Source organism: Ruditapes philippinarum, unplaced genomic scaffold (genome assembly GCF_026571515.1).
Source record: "Ruditapes philippinarum isolate M1 unplaced genomic scaffold, ASM2657151v2 ctg11560_1_1_1_1, whole genome shotgun sequence".
NCBI classification, from domain to species: Eukaryota; Metazoa; Mollusca; class Bivalvia; order Venerida; family Veneridae; genus Ruditapes; species Ruditapes philippinarum.
Genome location: NW_026859640.1, coordinates 7919 through 28583, shown reverse-complemented (window position 1 = coordinate 28583; position 20665 = coordinate 7919). Strand labels below are relative to the sequence as shown.

General features: G+C 31.5%; 2 protein-coding genes across 2 annotated transcripts; both read right to left on the bottom strand.

Annotated features, from left to right (window-relative positions):
• Positions 1–91: 91 nt before the first annotated feature.
• Positions 92–3900, bottom strand: LOC132757322 (E3 ubiquitin-protein ligase rnf213-beta-like; the record flags this gene model as incomplete). The annotated part of the gene is made up of 7 exons (XM_060748575.1): positions 3728–3900; positions 3375–3497; positions 2996–3116; positions 2563–2664; positions 1060–1152; positions 593–724; positions 92–249 (listed from the first exon to the last, which is right to left on the bottom strand). Coding segments are annotated over exons 2-7 (716 nt in total), but the record flags the coding sequence as incomplete, so codon positions are not given.
• A 657-nt stretch (positions 3901–4557) lies between these two features.
• Positions 4558–20665, bottom strand: LOC132757321 (E3 ubiquitin-protein ligase RNF213-like). Its single transcript, XM_060748574.1, has 18 exons — positions 20515–20665; positions 19992–20206; positions 19468–19593; positions 19002–19160; positions 18213–18374; positions 17815–18061; positions 17252–17473; positions 14658–14829; positions 14211–14347; positions 13916–13990; positions 13230–13336; positions 12316–12460; positions 11720–11918; positions 10513–10753; positions 9343–9489; positions 7721–7832; positions 6848–7013; positions 4558–4753 (listed from the first exon to the last, which is right to left on the bottom strand). The coding sequence occupies exons 1-18, from the start codon at positions 20648–20650 to the stop codon at positions 4576–4578; spliced, it is 2946 nt and encodes a 981-aa protein (XP_060604557.1). The 5' UTR covers positions 20651–20665; the 3' UTR covers positions 4558–4575.

The following is a 20665-nucleotide window of genomic DNA, read 5'->3' as shown; positions in this document are numbered from 1 at the left end:
TTATATGATACAAAGGATTTTATGTTATTTGTTTTTTTAAATATGACGTTAAAAAGACAAATTATTTTTTAAAAAAAAAAACAACGCTAACCATTCAATTTCATTTTTAATTTGGTCTCCTCCATTTGTTAATTCACATGGCTGTCGAAAAAAGTGTGCTATATAGTGGCGATAGCCTTTTCTTTTTCTTAAACAGGCGTGGTAACACACTCCCAGTGCAAGAATCAAGGAGCGGGTTAAATCGTCGACCTGAAAGCAGACAAATGATTTATACTTAAATAATTATGTATAAATGTTTCTGGAAGTATAAAGATATACAAACTTAAATTAATAATTTACACTTAATCTTATACGATGCATGTAAAATTGATAAAACGCCATACCTTGAAAACTAAACATTCCTAACTTATTATTTTCTGTTACCTTTTATAAAATGTTACCAAACATGCATGGTCAGTAAGCCTGTTGATTAAACTATCTTTATCTATGGACATAAATATCAAACTATTGTGTATCTACTATTCCCCATTTACTTTTTGATTCAATAATTTCAACAAAAAAGGTTTTAAGTTATATCTAACATAATGTTCACCTGATCATCACCATCAAATTTCTTGTCCATGAGTTTGTAAAGAGTCCTTTCACCTTGACTTTGAGCGTAAAACCAACTCATCATAGAAAGAACCCTGTCCACATCGCGCAACGACACGAAACTGCATTCATCCTACAAGTTGGCATTAATGTTATATATTTTTTTACTGTGAGGATACTTTAAAAAAAGTTTAAATAGCCATATTAAAATATTTTTAACATTGTAGCATAATTGTTTTAACCATCATTTTTCCATTAGTTTGTAACTAATAAACTAGTAATCGTTTAGTAAGATCAAGTCATTTACACCTAAACGTATTGCCATTCTATTTGGCAATATTTTAGGCATTCTTTTGGTTATAAAGCTTATATAATGCTGACTTCAGCACAACGTAAAATGACATCTTAAATAATATGTTTAAGAAAATAAACTAAGCATTTGTTACCGCATAGTTAAATTCTATATACCTTTTGTTCTCTCATATAGTACTGAGAGGCCGTCAAGATGTCACTAACTACTTTGATCAATTTAGGTACATCAGGCAGCAAATCGTCTCGGATCTGTAATGTTTTGAAAGTACTTAATTATGCTAAGCATTATTCTGCTAATGTTTACAAGTAGAAACATAAGATGACAAAAATATTTGGGTCATAAGAATTATAGCTGAAAATATTACATTACAAAGAATATGTTGAAATAAACACATATCTTTAAAACTTTACACAAAAAGTATAAACATAAATTACTTACATATCTTTTTGACCATTTGTCTAATATAGAGATCTTCCACTTTTCTGTTCAGTTGTCCAAAGTCCCACACTAGTGGCAGTAAACTTTGTGGTAAAGAGCTGGACCCCTGTACACAAGACGGTCTCAATCTCGGTACCCGGCCCGGTTGTTGTTGTTTCTTTAATAACGGGTTTTAAACCAAAGGCCCTGTTTATTTCTTTTTGATTATTTTTTTCTGGGCTGCAAAAAGTAAACAAATTGCGATTTTTGGTAAAAAATGCTTTTGCTTTTTTCCCCTAATATTAAACCCTTTTCTAGGGAAAAAAAGAAAAGTAAACTTTTTCTTTTTTTCTTTTCAATTTAACTTCACGCATTGAAAACCCTGTCTAGTGAATTTAGGTCATGATCAATATTTCCAGAATGTCAAATGAAAAAAAAATATGCAGATTTTTTCTGTTTTTGAATAGTGTTATAAAATTTAAATACAGTCAGTTTTATTTACATAAATCTTAAAATACATGGTTTGAATCACAATGTTTTTGTCCTTTTAAAAGGGTTGTGCTAAAATTCATTTAAAAATTTTTCTCAAAAAAACAACTTTTTTGCTAGAGGTCATGGCCTCACACGCTTCATTAATAATTTTGCAAAGCAAAAACAACTCTCTTGCAAGAGGACATGAGCTTTAGACTAACTCCCAGCTATTGAATCTTTTATTAAAAAAATGCATAACACTGTCACATGTAATTAAGACATTTGACGTTTCAATACGAGTTGTTTCCCTTTCATTTTTTTTTCCCTTTCATTAAATTATATACTTGAAAAAAGCCAATGTTTGCTAGACATGAAAATTTTGATCCCAAGCTAGATTTAAATAATTTTAAAAGGGGGTTTTCTAACAATTTCATGACAACTCAAAAATAAAATGTGCGGTGGCATTAAAAATCATACATATTTTAGTCAGTTTTAATTATTAGGGAGCGTCTGAAAATTACTTGTGTAAATAGCTCGTTTAAAATACATAACAAATCCATATCCATAGCTTTATGGGTGTTTACACATATCAATACAAATTTGAATGTTGGTAAATTATTTACTTACTTTCTGTATGGATTACACGCAGCAACTATTTTAAGATTTTCACACAGTTTAAGTTTCTTTCCATCCATACTTTTGTCACACATGATTTCTTTAATAAGTCCAATAGCTTCTGTTTCGTGTTTGCTTCATCAAAGAACCAGTACTTGTGAACATATGTGCTCATATTTTTCTGTATTTTCCTGTGCTATTCTTTCGGCTTCTGCTACTTCCCTTTTAATGTCATCATATGTTGTTCCTCCGTGAACCTTTGTTAACACAAAAAATATAAGCAGAAGACAAAAATATAGTTTTGATCTGTCTCAATTTGTTCAGGCTACTAGGAAACAAATTTACTTTATAAGAGAACTTAAAACACTTACATTGTGAATCTTGGAAGATTAAGATACTCTATTTCTATGTATCTGATTAATCATTTCAGTTGTTGTTAGAAAGAAAAAATAATTACTTCTTTGTAATTTTATATAAGAAATAATTTTACATTAACTTGAGAAAGATATTTAAAAAAAAATTAACAAATCAAAACAAAAAGTAAAGTTTTAAACAATCTAAAGATAACATATTGAAGCATCTACTTACCTTCACTAATATCATATTAGTTGGTTGAAGTCCTGGTGGCATTTGTAGAGCACACATGAATTTAATTAATCTTGTTTTACCACACCCTGTTTCCCCCATTATTATCACAGGAATGTCACACCTGACAAAATATATAATATACATCCATTAAAACAGAAAGTAAGTAAACACAAAACCGGTGTTGGGGGCGTAAGTGATGATGTTGCTCTTTCAATAAACCTTCCATCAACACATGCAGTGAAAGAATGATCTACTGTTTATTTTACGATTTGTTTAATTGTTCATATTTTTTTAACTGTAAAAACAGTGTCATATAAAAATAATCTATGCCTTATACATGTATTTTTAAACATTTAACAGAAACACCATTTCATTTTACCTAAATCTCATATAGATGGCTAACATCTTCTTAACGTTGTCTGTTGTTAGTTCATATGTATCATCCGGATCATGTTCCATGTCAATACCCATGACCTTGCATAACTTCATGATCTTCTCGTGTCTACAAAGGTTATTCGACTTGCAATTTAAGCGAGTTACACGTCATCGAAAATAATCTTCCAATATAACTTCTTTGCAAAAATAAGCAATTATAATTTGATAAGATCTTTTTTGCACAATCAATAGTTTTATTATTAAGGTATACATGGGCAGAAGATTTAAATCATACAAACTGTGGAATATGAGCTTATTAAATGACTATTATTTATTATCAGAAGAAAAACTTGATACCTCTCTAGTTCGTCAAAATCTTTGCAAAGGAGCTTTATTTCTTATCAAGCCTTTGTACAATTTTTGATGCATTATTGCTCCTCTAGAACTGTTTCGGTCTGCTTATCAACAAGATTTCCAGTATCTTTGTCGATGTCAAATCCAAGAAATGTAAATGTTTCTCTGTCCGGTTAAAAAAAGGTAAGGGGGGGGCTAAAAAAAACCAAAAAATTAAAATTTAAAAATATTCATTTTCGTTTTTTTAAATCTTCAATATTTTAAAAATTTCCTAAAGCGCGGTAAATGCTTCTTATTTGAAAGGGCTTTTAAATCATTTATAAGGTTATTTTAATGACAGTTGAAATTTTTATATAAACTAACCTTTTTCCCCATGTTCGTCTCTTTGATACTGTTAAAGTCTTTTGATTTCCGCCTTTTCATGTCCTTTATCCATTGGTGGAAAATTTATAAATGTCTTTTTACTGGTCATGTTTTACCCCAGGCGATTTTTACTATTTGGGGGAAGCGTGTAAAAAAGTCCTTTACGTTTTTAACAAAAATAAAAACAAAAAAATTTTTTGGATTTTGGTTTTTTTCCCCAAAAATCACATATTAAATTTAAGATTTTAAAATTGTGGTGAAACAACAACTAAAACTATCCAAAACTTAAAGACTTGTTAATTTTTGACAAAAATCATTTTAAGTAATACTTTAAAAAAAATACTTATCTTGACCATCTAATAACAACTGTTAAAAAAAACTTCATTTCTCACCAAAAAAAATACATGAATCAAGTGATTGTACAAATTTGTAAATTATAAAATATCTATAACACGGGTTTACACCTTTACAATTTATACAAATCATGTTTAGCTTACTCTTGACATTAGGATCAGAAATCTTAGTAGAAAGGTTCCAAATCCAGGCAAATGTTGATCAGCGGCCGGACCAACAAAGCTGTTCTCTTCAAATGTTTCAAGTTGAGTATTGAGAAACCATACAAAATGATGAATCTCCGACCAGGAAGGGTCCTTAATCCCGCAATACCTATGTAGCAAATGTTTAGGTATATGAGTTATTATATCTATATTGTTTATATAATGATGTACCAGATGGCTTAAAATATTCATGTCAAAGCAAATGTTAAAGCAAGAAGGTATCATGGTAAAAAAATGTGCCTTCAAGAAAGATAGCAAATTTATTGTTGTAAAAGGCTAGGATTATGATATTTTCAATCCATTGTGAAAGAAAAATATACAATCTATTTGTTCTATTTTTTTAGGTAACATATTAGTACAAGAGAAAGATTTGAACATTATGACTTGATTTCATTTTGACAAAAAATTAAAAATTATATGATATCTGTGTTTTGATATTTACATGCTTGTATGCCAAACATAATCATTTTTCTTTTCAACCAAAAGTTCAACAGTAGATTGCAATGAATATCAAACATAACTTGTGTTTTGAAACAACATACCTGCGTGCAAAATGTTACAACAATCATTGAAATCTTTCAAAAGCTATTCTGCTTAAAATATGATAAACAAGATCAACAAGGAAAGGCGGCGTTCAATGAACGCAATCCCCATATGACCCAGCAACAAGAACCAATGGCAAGGAGCCCATTAAGAAACCATTAATTTTATTTAAAAATTGATATTGCCCTATAAAAAGCAATTATTAAAGTATTGCAAGCAATACAAAGGTCAGAACCCAAACATTCTGAAGAGCAGTGGCTATACAATTATGTCATTGTGGAAGACACGAATGAACATTAAATCTTTTGAGTTCTTAGTTTATCTGTATCAAAGTAATATGCTATTTTTCCAATCCTAGTAAGGAAATTATGTTTATACAGCAGATAATAAAAATATCAAATTTACTCAGGATGTATATGTATAACTAATGTTTCAACTTTTCTCTATTTAAGTAAATTTGTTGGAAAAGTTTCAAGTTCTTTAAAAGTAATCTAAGGAAACAGTTTTTAGGGCAGGCCAGGCATACGCACTTAAACTTAACAGGAGATAATTCTTGAAATAAATAAAGATGTTAGACTTATAAACACCTACAAACATGATAAAAGTGGTGACAAAAAACAATTAACTTAGGTCTAAAGTAGATACCATTCATAGTAACAAAGAAGAAAAGTGAAAAATATACAATTTTTAAATATATATCATTTAAAGTAACAAAGAAGGAAAAACTAAAAACATACAACAATTTTAAAATAAATTCCAAAAGTTCAAAATAAACATGGCGCACATGACTAATGAATCTAATCACATATGATGTAGGTGTTAATAATGGACATATATTTGAAATTTGAACTAAACCCATGAAAAAAAGAGTTAAAGAATAAAAAAGGGGAATAAAAAGTTTACGGGGGAGATAATTCTGGAAATATGGACGGTAGATTTAACAACCTCGATATATAATTATGATGTGGGAGTTTGAAGTTTGAAGTTACAAAATCTTGAAGAAATTTAAAAAAAAAAAAGATAAATTCTAGAAAAAACTCTGACTTCAAGGGAGACATAACTCTGGAAATAGTCAAGCTAGCGTATTGAATCTTTTCAAACATGATTTAAGTGATAATTAGGAACATATGCTTGAAGTAGATACCTTAAAAAGTAAAGAAGTTATAGAAAACAACATTTGTTTTTTCAGGACAATTCTTAATTCAAGATAATAATTCTGTTAATAAAGGTGCTAGAAATATGAACCTTGCCTCATATGAAAGCTCAAGCCGGGTAAACTTGACGTGCATAAACTCAATACTGTCATCTATCAATCTATTGCTGTCATTTATTTAATTTAAGTTTCATAAAAAATATTTTCAGTTATTGTTATGTTATCACAAATATTTGCAATATTTTAAGTATAATTTATTTGACATAGCAACCTGTCTCTGAAATCATTCAAAGTTATGCTGCAATAACCAATTATGTACGGACAGACGGACGAACACCGCCATACTATAATACACTGAAGGACTTCGGGTGTACAATAAATAACAACTTTCACCAACCGACGATGATTCTTCAGCAATTTCAAAAACACATTAAAATTTCATATTACTCTTGAAAATATTGAAGAAGTCATAAATTTATAAAAAAAAGTAAAATTTCTGGTAGGTACCTCAATAAAATATCCAAGCACATTTCAGGTGTTCCTTCTGATACATGGGGATGCACACCTTCAAAAGTCACGTTATGCTCCAATCGAAGCAAGTACTGAAATGTTCTTTGAAACACTGGACTTCGAAACATTTTTGTATCGAAAAGTTGATCGGAATGTTTGAAATCTGTATGTAATAAAAGTGAGATAAGATACACTATGACTGAAAATGTTATTTACCTTGTCATAACTGCAGTAGCAAAAACAAATACTTTGAAAACAATCGTATTTACGGCTTCATAGATACGGCAATATAGAGGTGACAATTGCAGTATTATTTTTTATCTTGTGGCCACTAATTTTACTATCTTGCGGGCTCAATATAATATCTTGTGGCGAATAAGTCTTATATTGAGGTCTCCAGATAGTATTTTGTGGCCACAACTTTTTCTTTATGCCAAAAGATAATATCTTGAAGCCTCAGTAAATAAGTTTTGCCACAAGATCATACGTTGTAGCCAAAAGATAATATATTGAGGCCACGGGGTAATATCTTGAGGACTCAATATAATAAGTTATGGCGCCACAAGACAAAAGGTCGCAGCCACAACATAATTAATTGTGACCACAAGATAAAGAAAGTACTGTAAATGTCACCTATATATTATTGTACATATGTTTACCAAGTTCATCCATTTTTTTATTTCAAAATCAATTTATTCTCTTAATTCCGGACCAAACGAACTAAATAATTCACTCTGAAAACACACCAGTTATATGTTCATATAAATTGTTACTTGCATGAAAACTTTAATTTTAACAAGGAGATTAATAAATGACAGATTTAATACATTTGCAATGTAATATCACAAATCTGGTATAAAAACTAAATACCATTTGGTCTGATTCCTATCCCCTTGTATACATTCAAGCTTTCTTTTGGTGATCTACATGTCAAGTCAGGTAAAAAAGACAGCATTGCATGAACATAGTGCAATTCCTTTCCCTAATAATTATAAATATTTTCATTTTAATTCTTCCGTTGGAACAGAAAACACCTTTATATGATATTAATAACGAAGAAATTTGTGGCATCTACATAGATAGACAATATACTAGAAAAAGAAATTTCATTTACAATTTTTGAAATTTCCATGCTTAATTAACTGGTCTAAATAACTTCCCTTAATCTATGGAGATCATAATATATTTTTCACCTAATAATGAATGCTTTACATGACAATGAATAATTAATATTGAGTACTATAAATGAAAAGCAGATATGAGGTCAAATCTACTACAATTAACAGTTCAAATCTTCATTTGTAACAGTGTACACAAAAGTCAATATGGTTGCTATGGAAAATCAAATGTTGGTCTGGAAGTTACAGGTTTCAATTAAAAGTTAATGGTTGCTGTTAAAGTAACCAGCTGCTAAGAGGAGTCAATTGGAAGTGACTGGTTGCTTAAGAAAAACAATGGTTGCTTTCCAAAATCATTTGTTTGCTTCGAGTCAATGGTTAGTATGTAAAGTCAATCGTTGCTATGGAATGGAGTGATTGCTCTGGAAAGATGGTGGTTACTTCGTAAATACAATTAATAGTTAATATAAAAGTCACAGAAATATTGATATGAGAAGACAATGGTAGCCTTGGAAGTCATTAGTTACTACGGATTATCAACTGTTGCTATAGAAGTCACTAGTTGCAATGTTAAAGAAATAGTTGCATGGAAAATTGATGGCTGTCTCGCGAAGGCAAAAGTTGCTGTGAAAATCACAGGTTGCTATGGAATATTGATGGTAGCTATGGTTGTCACTGTTTTACATAGATAGTCAACTAACGTTTGTTGCTATTAAAGTCACAGGATTTTTAATTCAATTTCGACCCCAGAGCCTTATTTTTGAATTATTGCTTTAACATTAAACTAGACAGTCTTCCATCCAAAATATCTAAGCTCTAGCCTTTGCGAGTTCAGAGGAGAAAATTGAAATAAATTTAACTATAATTATAGCCTAGGGAAAACTCATGACTCCTTGTGGTATAATTTGAATGCACTTGGTATAGACCCCAGTTGACAATATAAATGGCCAATTTTTAAGGTTAAGGCTTTGTGCTCTCCGAGGAAGAGAAGATTTTATAGTTTTCATTTTTTATTTATGTAGTTTTAGTTCATGTGACCAACTTATAGATTAAATAAGAACCATTTATACCACTTTTATAGAAGGTAACCTACACAATTTTGAATAACGATTGTTGACAAACGACAGAAACCATTGCCATCACAAACCCATCTCTGGGCAGTATTTGGTTATAACAGCTAAGAGGCCTAACACTTTCATGTGCAGATTTATATTGTAAAACAGTTATTGACTTTATACATTTAATTAAAAAAAAATCATCAATTATTATGGAATACAAGTAATTAATTTAGAATGTACTGAAGAAATAACTTTATTTTATGACGGAATATATTTGATTCCTTTGATACAGATATCAAATTACATAATTACTTACACGTTTGTTTGTTTCCTCCACCAATAATGGCATATTTTCAATCAGATAAATATCTGTAGGTGATTTTCTCCATACATACCCAGCCATGTCTGTTAGACATTCAAGGATGCAGAGATTGAACAGAAGGTTATCTACACCATTTTCGACCTAAAACATAATATATCAATCTTACTTAATCATTAGGTAAAGGTATTTCTGTACGTGTTTTCGTTATTTGAAATTAATCTGTCACGCTTAACTGCTGTTGTGGGAAACGATAATTCTGATAAATTATACAAGAAACGAATCTGTATGGTATAATTACTGATTAACTTTTAAATATCTCGAAACAAGAGCCGGTTGAACCGGGTGATGATCCCCGACTAGGATTTGGACACAGAAAAGTATATATTTTGTAGTTTTAGAGTTATGTCCCAGACAAAGTTCAAAATGTGATAATTCCAAACTTAAGCAATGCAGAGTTACTGTTCTTTGCACTGCACTTCTACTGAATTAGATCTGTCTACCGACTTGTGCGCGACACGTCGTCTCAATATGGTGATCATTTCTGTGAAATAGTTTTAAAATCCGATTTCAAATAACGAAGTTATGGGCCGGACACGAATTCAGGACATACGTACGGATGGACGGACTGATGGCCGGACAGACAACCCGGCGACTATATGCTCCCCCGAAATTTTCGGGGAACTTAAAAGGTTATGCCTCGGAAGCATGAAAATCAGCAAAATTACATGAAAATTGCAGATTCCTGAACATAAGGGATACTTAAAAGGTGCAACATCGCTCATGCCCTCTTAGACTAAGCACCGGCTTGGCTTTAGAGTCATTCAATTTTCAACATTTAAAAGTGCTGGAGTCAATGATCCCAAAGGACCAGAAAAATATAACATACTGAAGTGATACTTTTTAGTCAAGAATGCTCTAAATAGATCGCTCAAATTATTCAAAATCATTAATTTGTGTGTTTGTTTGTTTCATATAGGCGGGTAGTTTCCTAACCATCGTTCCTAGAGATTTACACCAGTACTAGACTACCTTCCTCTGCGCTAAACTACCAAAACATCTCCCGGGGATCGAACCCATGCCAGAGAGGTAACTGGATTAGAAGTCATCGACTCTAACCCCTCGACCACGGAGGCGGTCAAAATCATTAACAGGATATCATTTTACCTCATGTGCAATATCTATGTGAAAGAGTCTAGCTGTCATTTCCGATGGTGTGTGCGTGTATTCAAGTAATTTCTGTATAATATTGTGCATATCTACAGTTTTTTCATGCAGCGGAATAGATACGACATCTCTTCTAACTTCAATATCTTTGTTTAAAGCTAATAGTTTTTCCTCCTGTCTTGTCTTGAAAAGTGATTTTCCAACACCTGCTCTCCACGATTTTATCAACCTTACAGTTGATCTTCATGTAAAAATAAAGGAGAGGTATTTATACAAAGGTATTACTAACAATTATTTTACTTCACCTTCAATGATATTACTATTAAACCACTTAAAAGTTGTTTCAAATTTAACACGCTTTATAAATAGAATCAAACAAAATAGAATCCCTAAAGAACTTTCAAACAATAACCAACTACTTTCTACAAAGTCAACACCGACTTTTAAGCATTACTCGACATTTATACGTGCCTTTGGTGAAATTTTAAACTCAGAAACATCCAAAGAACCACTCATATTTGTTGAACTGTCTCAAAAACTGCATCATTCAATCATACTAACATTAATTGAAGCATAAATAATTGCAAAAGAATGTGGCATCAAATAGCTAATGGGAAACTTAAGCATATCTTGAATTTTGCTTTAAAATAGAAAAAAAGGTTCTCTGTAAAGACAGAAAAAAAACAATTGGAAAATATTTTGACTAGAATGAAGATTGTAAAGATAATGCAGAAAATAACAAGAGCTGTCGGTAGGACAGCAACGCTCGACTATTCTTTAGTGCTTGATAGTAAAAAAAAATGCTTGATACAGTTACCTCCTCCTGTTTACAGGTTGGGGTAATGATGGTAAACAAGTGTGCAAAGTTTCAAAGCCATTTGTCAATGGACTTTGAAAATATTTGAACTATTACAAAAACTTTAACATAAATTCTAAGTCGAAAAAGGGGCATAATTCTGACAAAATGCTTGATACAGTTATCTCCTCCTGTCTACAGGTTGAGGTGATGATGATAAACAAGTGTGCAAAGTTTCAAAGCCATATGTCAATGGACTTTGAAAATATTTGAGGTATTACAAAAACTTTAACATAAGTGGTTACGCCGACGCGGACGCAGACGCGGACGCCGACGCTCGGGTGACTACAATAGCTCTACTTATTCTTATCAAATAGTCGAGCTAAAAATGATATGTCATATAGAACAAACCGTTCGCTGTCAATACAGGCCGCAGGAGTGATTCCAATATTGTCGTCCTCCTCAGTCCGCAATTTTGATGCTACATACTCACGGACGCGGGAAATATTAATTGGAAGTGGTTGTTTCTTGTATTTGTCCAGGGACGATACAATTGTTGACCTGTACTCATTGTCCGAACCACAAATTACAATCAATTGATAGTTCAAATCTAGAAAATGATCGAGTTGAAATTCACTTTGAAAATAAAGTCATAATTTTTTATTCATTCACGATAAGAGATGTTTAAGTGGCTCAAGGAATGAGTTCCATTTGTTATGAATCATTTTTGGAATACACATAGTATAGCAAATCAAAGACACAACTTGAAAGATACAAGTTTATATTTTTAAAGAACATTAAACAAACGAATATAATGTAAAAGTGTCATTTTTAATCTTTGTAAATATACAAAAGATTGACAACTTTTAAAGTCCATAACCAGTATGGTTAACATGTATATATTGAGCAGCTTTTCTTTACTGTAACGTAATATAATCTAAAAAATAACATGAGACATGCAAATAAATGTCTAAAACTGTTAACTAAATATAACAAACATAACTGACCCTTGGAAAAATGTGTCTCTTTCAAATATTCATCAAGACATCTCTCTGCTGCTTCGCTCACGTCGTATCGTAGAACATCAGCATACATCAAACAATAAAGTTTGCAACTTCTTCCAAATATTGCTCGTCGCCAAAATATGTCAACCTGTTTCATGTTAAAACAGTTAAGCAATGATATAAAAATGTTTGCATTCATTGCTCTGGGATATGGAATAGGTTAATCAATTACTGCATGAGCATTTTGTGAAAAATGGCTGTTTTCCTTGAAAAGCCTCCTGTTAAAAGTTCAGATTGTTATGAAACTATAAAAGATGCTTCAATTTTAATCAAACTTGGCACAAATGTTGACTGCACCAAACTGATTTTCAAAGTGCTGCAACTTCTCAATGGATTGAGATAGAGGCAAAGGTTTTTCAGCGTTGGTTACATGTTACCTTCTGATTGACCTGAGGCCAATTTTTGCCTCTCACAGGTCAAAAATCTTCTTGGCGATGAGTGGGCTGCTGCTGCCCCCTTCAACCCCCCCCCCAAACAGAAGGGGGCACATCCCCCTCTGGTACCCCGCTGATGTATCTTTCTGATGGGGGGCCTTAAAAAGTGATCACTTTTTCTAACAACATTTCTCAAACGAAAACATGAGTTTTGGGTGTTTTTTCACTACTTGAGGCCTAAAAAGGTGGAGGGGGGGGGGGTCGAAAGTGTTTTGTTTTGCGTATATATGAGGAAAAGGGTTAAGTAAATATATCATCTTTATTGCTCTTTTTAATTTACATCATGTGTAATGATTAAGATTAAAGCAATTATTGACTAATATTGAGATAAAAGCAAATCTAACATTTTAAAGATATGTATCATAATTCTTTATTTAAAGCTATACAACTATAACCATTTTAATATTATGTAAGGTGTTTAACCTCATCTTTAGTTGTCTTGTCTGTACACAGTAAAATTTCATCAGACTGCGGTAATGGCTGGTGTCTGTCTCGCATGTACATTGATAACGTAGTCACTATCACATCAGCTTGGAGACAAATACAAATAGCAAATACAAATATCTTTTAAAAGCATTTCTAATATATACGACACATTATCAGTTTATTTAAATTTCAAGTATCACTTTTGTTAAACTAATACATTTAAAGAGAAAGTTGATAAAATATAGCATGCTCAGGTTCTTGACTGAACATTCATTGATCAGTCAAAATTTGTTTTTGCAATAGCAATGCAAGGCAATTACATGAAAAATATCTAAAGTCTGTAAATTACTCATTTTTTAAATTCGTATGTTCATTTCGTATCATTTTAAGACATTATAATCTTGAATGATGATTCTATTTATCTTCATTTCAAATTAATTTTTTAATTAGACGTTTAAACGTCAAATATACAGAGTACTGCAGTTTCGATTAATATCAGGAACAGGGAACAGATTCAAAGAAACTGTTGAAACTACTTTCCGCAATTTTCAGATTTCAAAATAAATTGATTATTAGAGCTTCTCCTTTTTCTCATAAAATTCATAACAAGAAAGCATAAAAATATCGAATATATTTGATAAAATGTAAGAATTTAACAAATGGAGAATTGTGCCTGTACCTACCTGACGGACACACAAGTACGTTTGGCTCTCCTACAGAAAAACTTGGCGGTAGTGATCTTTTTATCAACCTCGAATCTACATATAAACAACACATGTTGCTATTATAAATTTCCATCACAGTGTATGTAATGTGTGCTTTTTTGAAATAGTTGGTAAGTACCACTAACAAATTAAACAAATTTCTTATAAAACAAGGAAACTGATATTTTTGTAAGAAAAGACTTACATAGAAAACATAAAAGTACTTTTACTGGAAAAAAAGTTAATGACATGACATTCTTTATTGAAAATATACCTTTAGCAGCTAAATGCTTTAGGATAAGTCCAAGATGCTCCAAGCTGAGATAATCTTGTATGCTTGAAGTTACAGAGTGGAGGAATTGTTCCCACAGTGTAAACAACTTGTTGAGTAGCGGCTCTGAGCCTTCATCACTTAATTTAAAAGAAAGGTTATTAAAACAAAGGTTTAAACCATGTAATATCAAAGGAAATGAAGATAATTAAAATTAAATAATAAATGTTATGATTATAAACAATTAAAATAATATATATAAAACAAAGTAATTTGTACCAACAAAATTGCCCAGAACAACAAATATTCAATATTAATTGATAGCGTTTTTCATAACTTGTAACTTCACATTATTTTAAAGCGAAAACCACTGAAATATTGAAGCTGTATAGTATTAAATTGTAAAAGATTTAAACATTATTCATTTTGCCATACGAAAAATGTACATACGGCCGTTTAGTAAGCTTAGATACACTGGCATTGATCATAGCTGAAAGAGATGTGTCGGATTGATTCCAGCCTCTGAAGTGTGATTCTCCACCCTCTGCTTTAACCTCACTATAACCAATTTCATTTTCAACTGTTTCTGCTGTGTCTTCATTCATCATGCACCATACTATACCTTTAAAAATGCAAAAATGTATTACCGTTGCTTATATTTTGATTTCCTGCTACTCCCTTGTTACAGTTTATACGTTTTTTGATTGTTTATCCCCCAACAGGAATTTTCTGTTGTATATTATATTGCCTTTCTTTTGTTTAAGCATTGTTCATTTTTTAATAAATAGGTGACTCATGTTTCTTGTGATATGACCATGCACATATATAAATATTTAATAATTGTGTTTATGTTTTTGAGTTTTCCTGGTCGTGCTTCTCATTTTATAAATAAAAAAGTGGTTTGTTCAGTTGATACTCACCTTATCGATAGTTAACAAGGTTTCTGTTTCGTGTGTAATTATTCTTTACTATGATTATTCTATAGTGTCCTTAAATTATTAACATGCAAAATAAAACCAGAACAAAGGTTTATTTGCAACCATCAAGCAAGGCAAACACTCGACTCTTTTTTTCTTAAGTCAAGCACATCGGAGAAAGAATATTGCAGTAAAGAATACAGGTAGTAAACTTACTTTCCTATAACCAAATATAATTCAAAATGCATTTTTCAAAGGTCAAGGTCACATTTGAATTAATCATCATGTCAGTTTCGCAAAAGTGTTGTTTTTGTCTAAGAATGAATTAAATCAATATGAATAACATAGTTATATGACAGTTAAGTAAATATGAATTATTTGATTATTTGACATTGATGGTTGAGTTCAAAATCAGGTATAGCAAAGTTATGAATTTCTAAGCTAAAATTAGCTGATCATGAATATCATACTTGAATTACTTAAAATGTCCCTTTCGATATAAGTGTTATTATGCCAAAATATAAATTGAATCCATAAATAAATAACAAAGATGTAGACAACTGCAGCAAAATTAATAAATAAGACCTTTCATGTTATCACCAAATTAAGGTCAAGCGCATTGTTATGTTCAATTAAATTTTAATTAATGTCCTGTACCAACGATTGTTGTGTCTAAATACACAGACAATCCATTCATTACTTACACCATTATAGCCAATTATAGCAAAACACAGTGAAATTTGACTATTAATGTGAATGTGATTTATGAGTCATGTCAAATCTAGTTTGTTATTCTTTAAAACAGAGCCCTTATGGAATTTGTGCTCAAGTATGAAGACGATCCATTTTATTGTAGCAAAAATCAAGCAAATTTCACTTCAGTGTGGTTATAGTTTTCTGGGCCTTTGGGATCATTGATTCCAGCACTATTAAGTTTTGAGAATTGAGTACCGCTCAAGCCGGGGCTAGGAGGCATGAGGGATGTTGCACTTATCCATTACCCCTCATGTACAGACTCAATCAAACTGAGTCTGTATTTTCCATGTAATTTTGCTGTGATTCATGCTTCCGATGGATAACGTTGTTTCCAGATTTCATAGTCAATATGTCATTAATGAGTGAAAGTAACTATCCATTCATCTCGAATTTCATGCCAAAAGGATCGTTTTGTCATTTTGAAGACAATCCATTCATACATAACAAATGTTAAAAGTCAATTGTAGCAAATAGCAAAAATTAAGCAAAACTAGAAGGGGTGTCTGTCATAAAAACATGTGTATCCAACATATGAACTGAAAGGATGGAACAGCGGCATCTAAATCTCACCAGCAGTTAAGCTTGTGAAAGCCAGACAATTCTGTTCTTATTTTTTTAGCTCTGGTGGCTATTTCAGGGCACTAGACACTGGGGTCAGGTACCCATACCCTCAGGAAGGGGAATTTTGCGTCGTTTTAAGGCAAAATTCGGAATTTTATGTTATAATGTATTTAGTGTATTTTTTATCACATTTACTCATTACACAATTTTATACCATTGGTTTCAATAGTTTGTAATTTTCCAACATTGAAGTCAATAGTTAGTATATTTTTTTTTAATTTAGACTAACAAATCAAACAAATTACTTCAAGTTGATGTATTTTAAAATTTGGAGGTGATTTTTTTTTTCTGAGATAGGGGAAAAATACATATGATTTTGAGAAAGGAATGGTACCCATATTCAGCCCCAAAAACAACCAAACGAGTGACCTGTATTTTATGCAGTGAAGTGGAACATGCCAGTGACATGAGGAACAAGGTCATTTATTCGTGAAAGTAAAGTTCGGTCTATTCCACTTCTACATAGCTTTTTCTTCGGAAACAATCAAGCTTAAATCACTGAAAGGGAATTGCATGATGTTAAGAACAATTTGCGATATTAAATTTTGCATAAAGCAAAGTGAAAATTAAATGTTGATGATCCATAACAATCAAGTTTACCCATAGGTTTGTTTATTCAAATTGTACTTCCAGGCGCTAAGTTTTCAATTTGAAATCCAAGTCTCCTTTATAAATAAATACAATATTGTTTGGATTAACATAACATATTAAACTTTAAGACACTAAAATAAACACAAATAGCTACCATACCTTCAGATATATCTTCAGGATCAACATGATCAAGTGCTTTTGTTGCTAGTTCTAAATCATATCCAGCTTTAACAAGCTCATCTTTAAAAGTTTTTCTCTTTTCATCTTCTTCCTCAATATGAATGATAAAACTTTCTTTAGCATTACCGTTTTTATGCTTGTCTTGATGTTTGCTGTCAGCAATGTCATCTTTTGCACTAATCATTGCTTCCACTAAATCATCTACATATGAAATGTCAGAAATGTGTATACTAGTGGTATTGCAATATTAATAAATACTCTTATAAGCAATGTTGAAAAATGTCTTGGCCAGCTACCGAAGGGGTTATAAATAGTGTATAAATAATGTAAAGTCTTATTTAGTCTAATATTTATATCACATAACATATGCTGCAATTCAGCTTTTTATAATTTGTTAAGAATTATATATTACGCGTATAAATGTACTATAAAATGTATAAAATAAATAAACATAACAGATTCGAGATATCGAATAAACAAAATACATAAACGCAATGATTATGTATAAACATAATGATTGTGTAAATTCTAAACCAATTTACCATGGGTACAGGTCTTTTTTACTGCTGAAATCAGTGGATACACAAGATTTGACGGGAGTTGATCAGTACCAACTTTCACAAGTTCCGTCTGCAGGATAACAAGCTGGTCTACTGTAAAGTAATTCAGATGTATGTATTGTTTCCGTTTGTCATTTATATGTTGCAACCACTGCTTTAAACATTTTTCCATGAATTTTGCGAGCTCTGGAACCAACTCCTTTAAGTCTTCTTTTGGTGACCTAAAACCCTAAAATGCGAAAAAGGGGATATAAATTAGCAAAAAAAGTTAATCAAACGAGCATAAACTCGAAACAGAAAAGGTATTACACCAACAAAAGTTATTGAAACTGAAATACCATTTTGCGATCCATTGCTATTGCACAAAGTCAAACAATTACCTTAATTGTTGGTATATCTTTGCCCTGTCCAAACTGCAGTATCAATGCAACTGGCTTGCTAACATCGCATAGACACCTTACCGACCATTCATGGAAAAGTACGCATCCAGCTGAACAAAGTTTAGTGTATACGTTGCATAATCTCATAATACCATCAAATGTCTGTAATACAAGTTTAAATTTACATAAATAGTTTTACATTAGTTTGGTATATCATGGTTCCCCAAATGGCACATATCCTGTAAAATGCTTTGTTTAAGATCAATTCAATATTACAGGTAACCCTTAAACTAGTTTCATCAACAAAGGCATATACTATGCATACTTTTCGAGCACTTTCAATATTATTAAAATGTTTATAAGTTTATAAGGTTATACTCTAATATATATTTTAACGTTAATAAAATTATATTAAATTGATCTGAGCAATTACACATATTGGATCGATTATATATTCATTAGGTCTCATAATTTTAAATAAAATCAAGTGTAATTAAAAGTTTTGTTTGTTTGTTTGTTTCATTTTACGCCTTTTCCCAACAGTATTTCAGTCATATAGGCGGGTAGTTTCCTAACCATCGTTCCTGGAGAGTTACACTAGTACTTGACCACCTTCCTCCGTGCTAAACTACCAAAGCATCTCCCGGGGATCGAACCCACGCCAGAGAGGTAACTGGATTAGAAGTCATCTACTCTAACCCCTCGACCACGGAGGTGGTTGTAATGAAAAGTGTCTATGATTTAAATCAGTTAAGTCAATATACATAATCTGATTGAAATACGTTTTACCGTTACAAAGTTTTCAACGTTCTCATTTCCCTTTTCAGTATTTCCCGCGACTAGCATCAACCGGCTTGTTAAGTCCTGAAGCTGCACGAGCGTGTAGTCTCTTTTCTGTCGCTTCCCAGCTTCCTCTCGCACTGTGAGTTTAAAAGCGTTTTCTACCGCCTAAGATAAATGGTAATAGCAAGTGAATTATCAAAAGCACAAAGAACAACATAACAGCACATTTTTGTCACATGGTACCTTAAAAACCATATAAAATCACATCTCTACATCTGAAGATAAAACCTAAATATAATCAATTATATGTAAAATTAAGACTTTGTAATTATGTGGCAAACTAGAAATCGAGTAGCATTTAAATTCAAACTGTAATAGTTATATTTGCTCAGAATTTAAAAGTAACACGGAACACTGTTTGGCATTAACGGATCATCTTGAAACTTATTATCTTATTTTAAGTTTAACATACCATTTTGCCGATAGTATAAACGCCACAACTGTTGATAGCGTCGGCTTGCATGAAAGATGTGACCTCGACTGATCCTTGTGCTTTTGCGATATCTTTAAGCCATGCCAGCTCATTATTTGTATCAATCTAATGCAAAGAATGTATAGAATAAAGATATTCTAGTATAACGGTTCAATTATTACGCATAAAATGGTGTAAAGTTATTGTAAACTCAAACGTAACAAAAATACAAGGAATAAGCGCACACAATGTCGTCATTAAGCCAAATAAGTATGAAATGTTTATACCGTGTGCAAAAATGTTAACCCTTTTCTGTACAACATAGGCATTATGCAATATGTTAAACACTAAACATGAGTTATTTGCAAAAGAAGTTGGGATTAAAAAAACATTTTTACGTTCATCCAAATATTTTGATTTTTTTTTTCAGATTCTTATTTTTCTTTATCTATTTATAAATATACTAATCAATGTTATTGATGAATATTGTTATTTTAGAACATTAAACTTATTTGGAGACCAACCAGCATCTTTGGAAGGTTGGAATTAGATTCTAATTCTTTCCAAACAATCTGACAGTATTCAAGCAGTTCCTTGCAGCCGGAGTTAGTTTCTAACTCGAAAATGAGTGGCGCATATCCAGTAACTGCCGTATGAAGACATTTAACTTTGTCCATCATTAACGGGACATCTCCCGCAGACATCAAAGCCAGATCAACAAAAACCTTCAGTTCTTTCACTATTGTAATAGAAAAGACTATTGATATTAGTTTTATAACTATAACAAATATTACAGACATCGGTATTTATGAAGCAAAAATATAAATATTTTGAATATCATCTGTTGCAAAATTTCAGTTAAAACATGTAGGTATTTTTTACCAATTCCTAATAGCTTAAGAGTATTTTTTTAAGGATAATACACTTAATGTAAGAATAAAAATATTTCTGATAATGCCAACTTTCGTTATCATTTGATTATAAGATTTCACTACTTACATAACAACATAAAAACAAAGCGTATTAAAAGATTAACGATCAACGTACATTTATGCATCGTCTTTTTCAACCATTTCACCAAACCTTTACATTGCACGTATGCCAACAGACAGCTGGCTCTTTCTCTAGTTATTTCTTCCAGAAATGAGCATGTTTCCATCAAATTCGGATCAAACAATTTCATCGAAAAGTCTGTTTG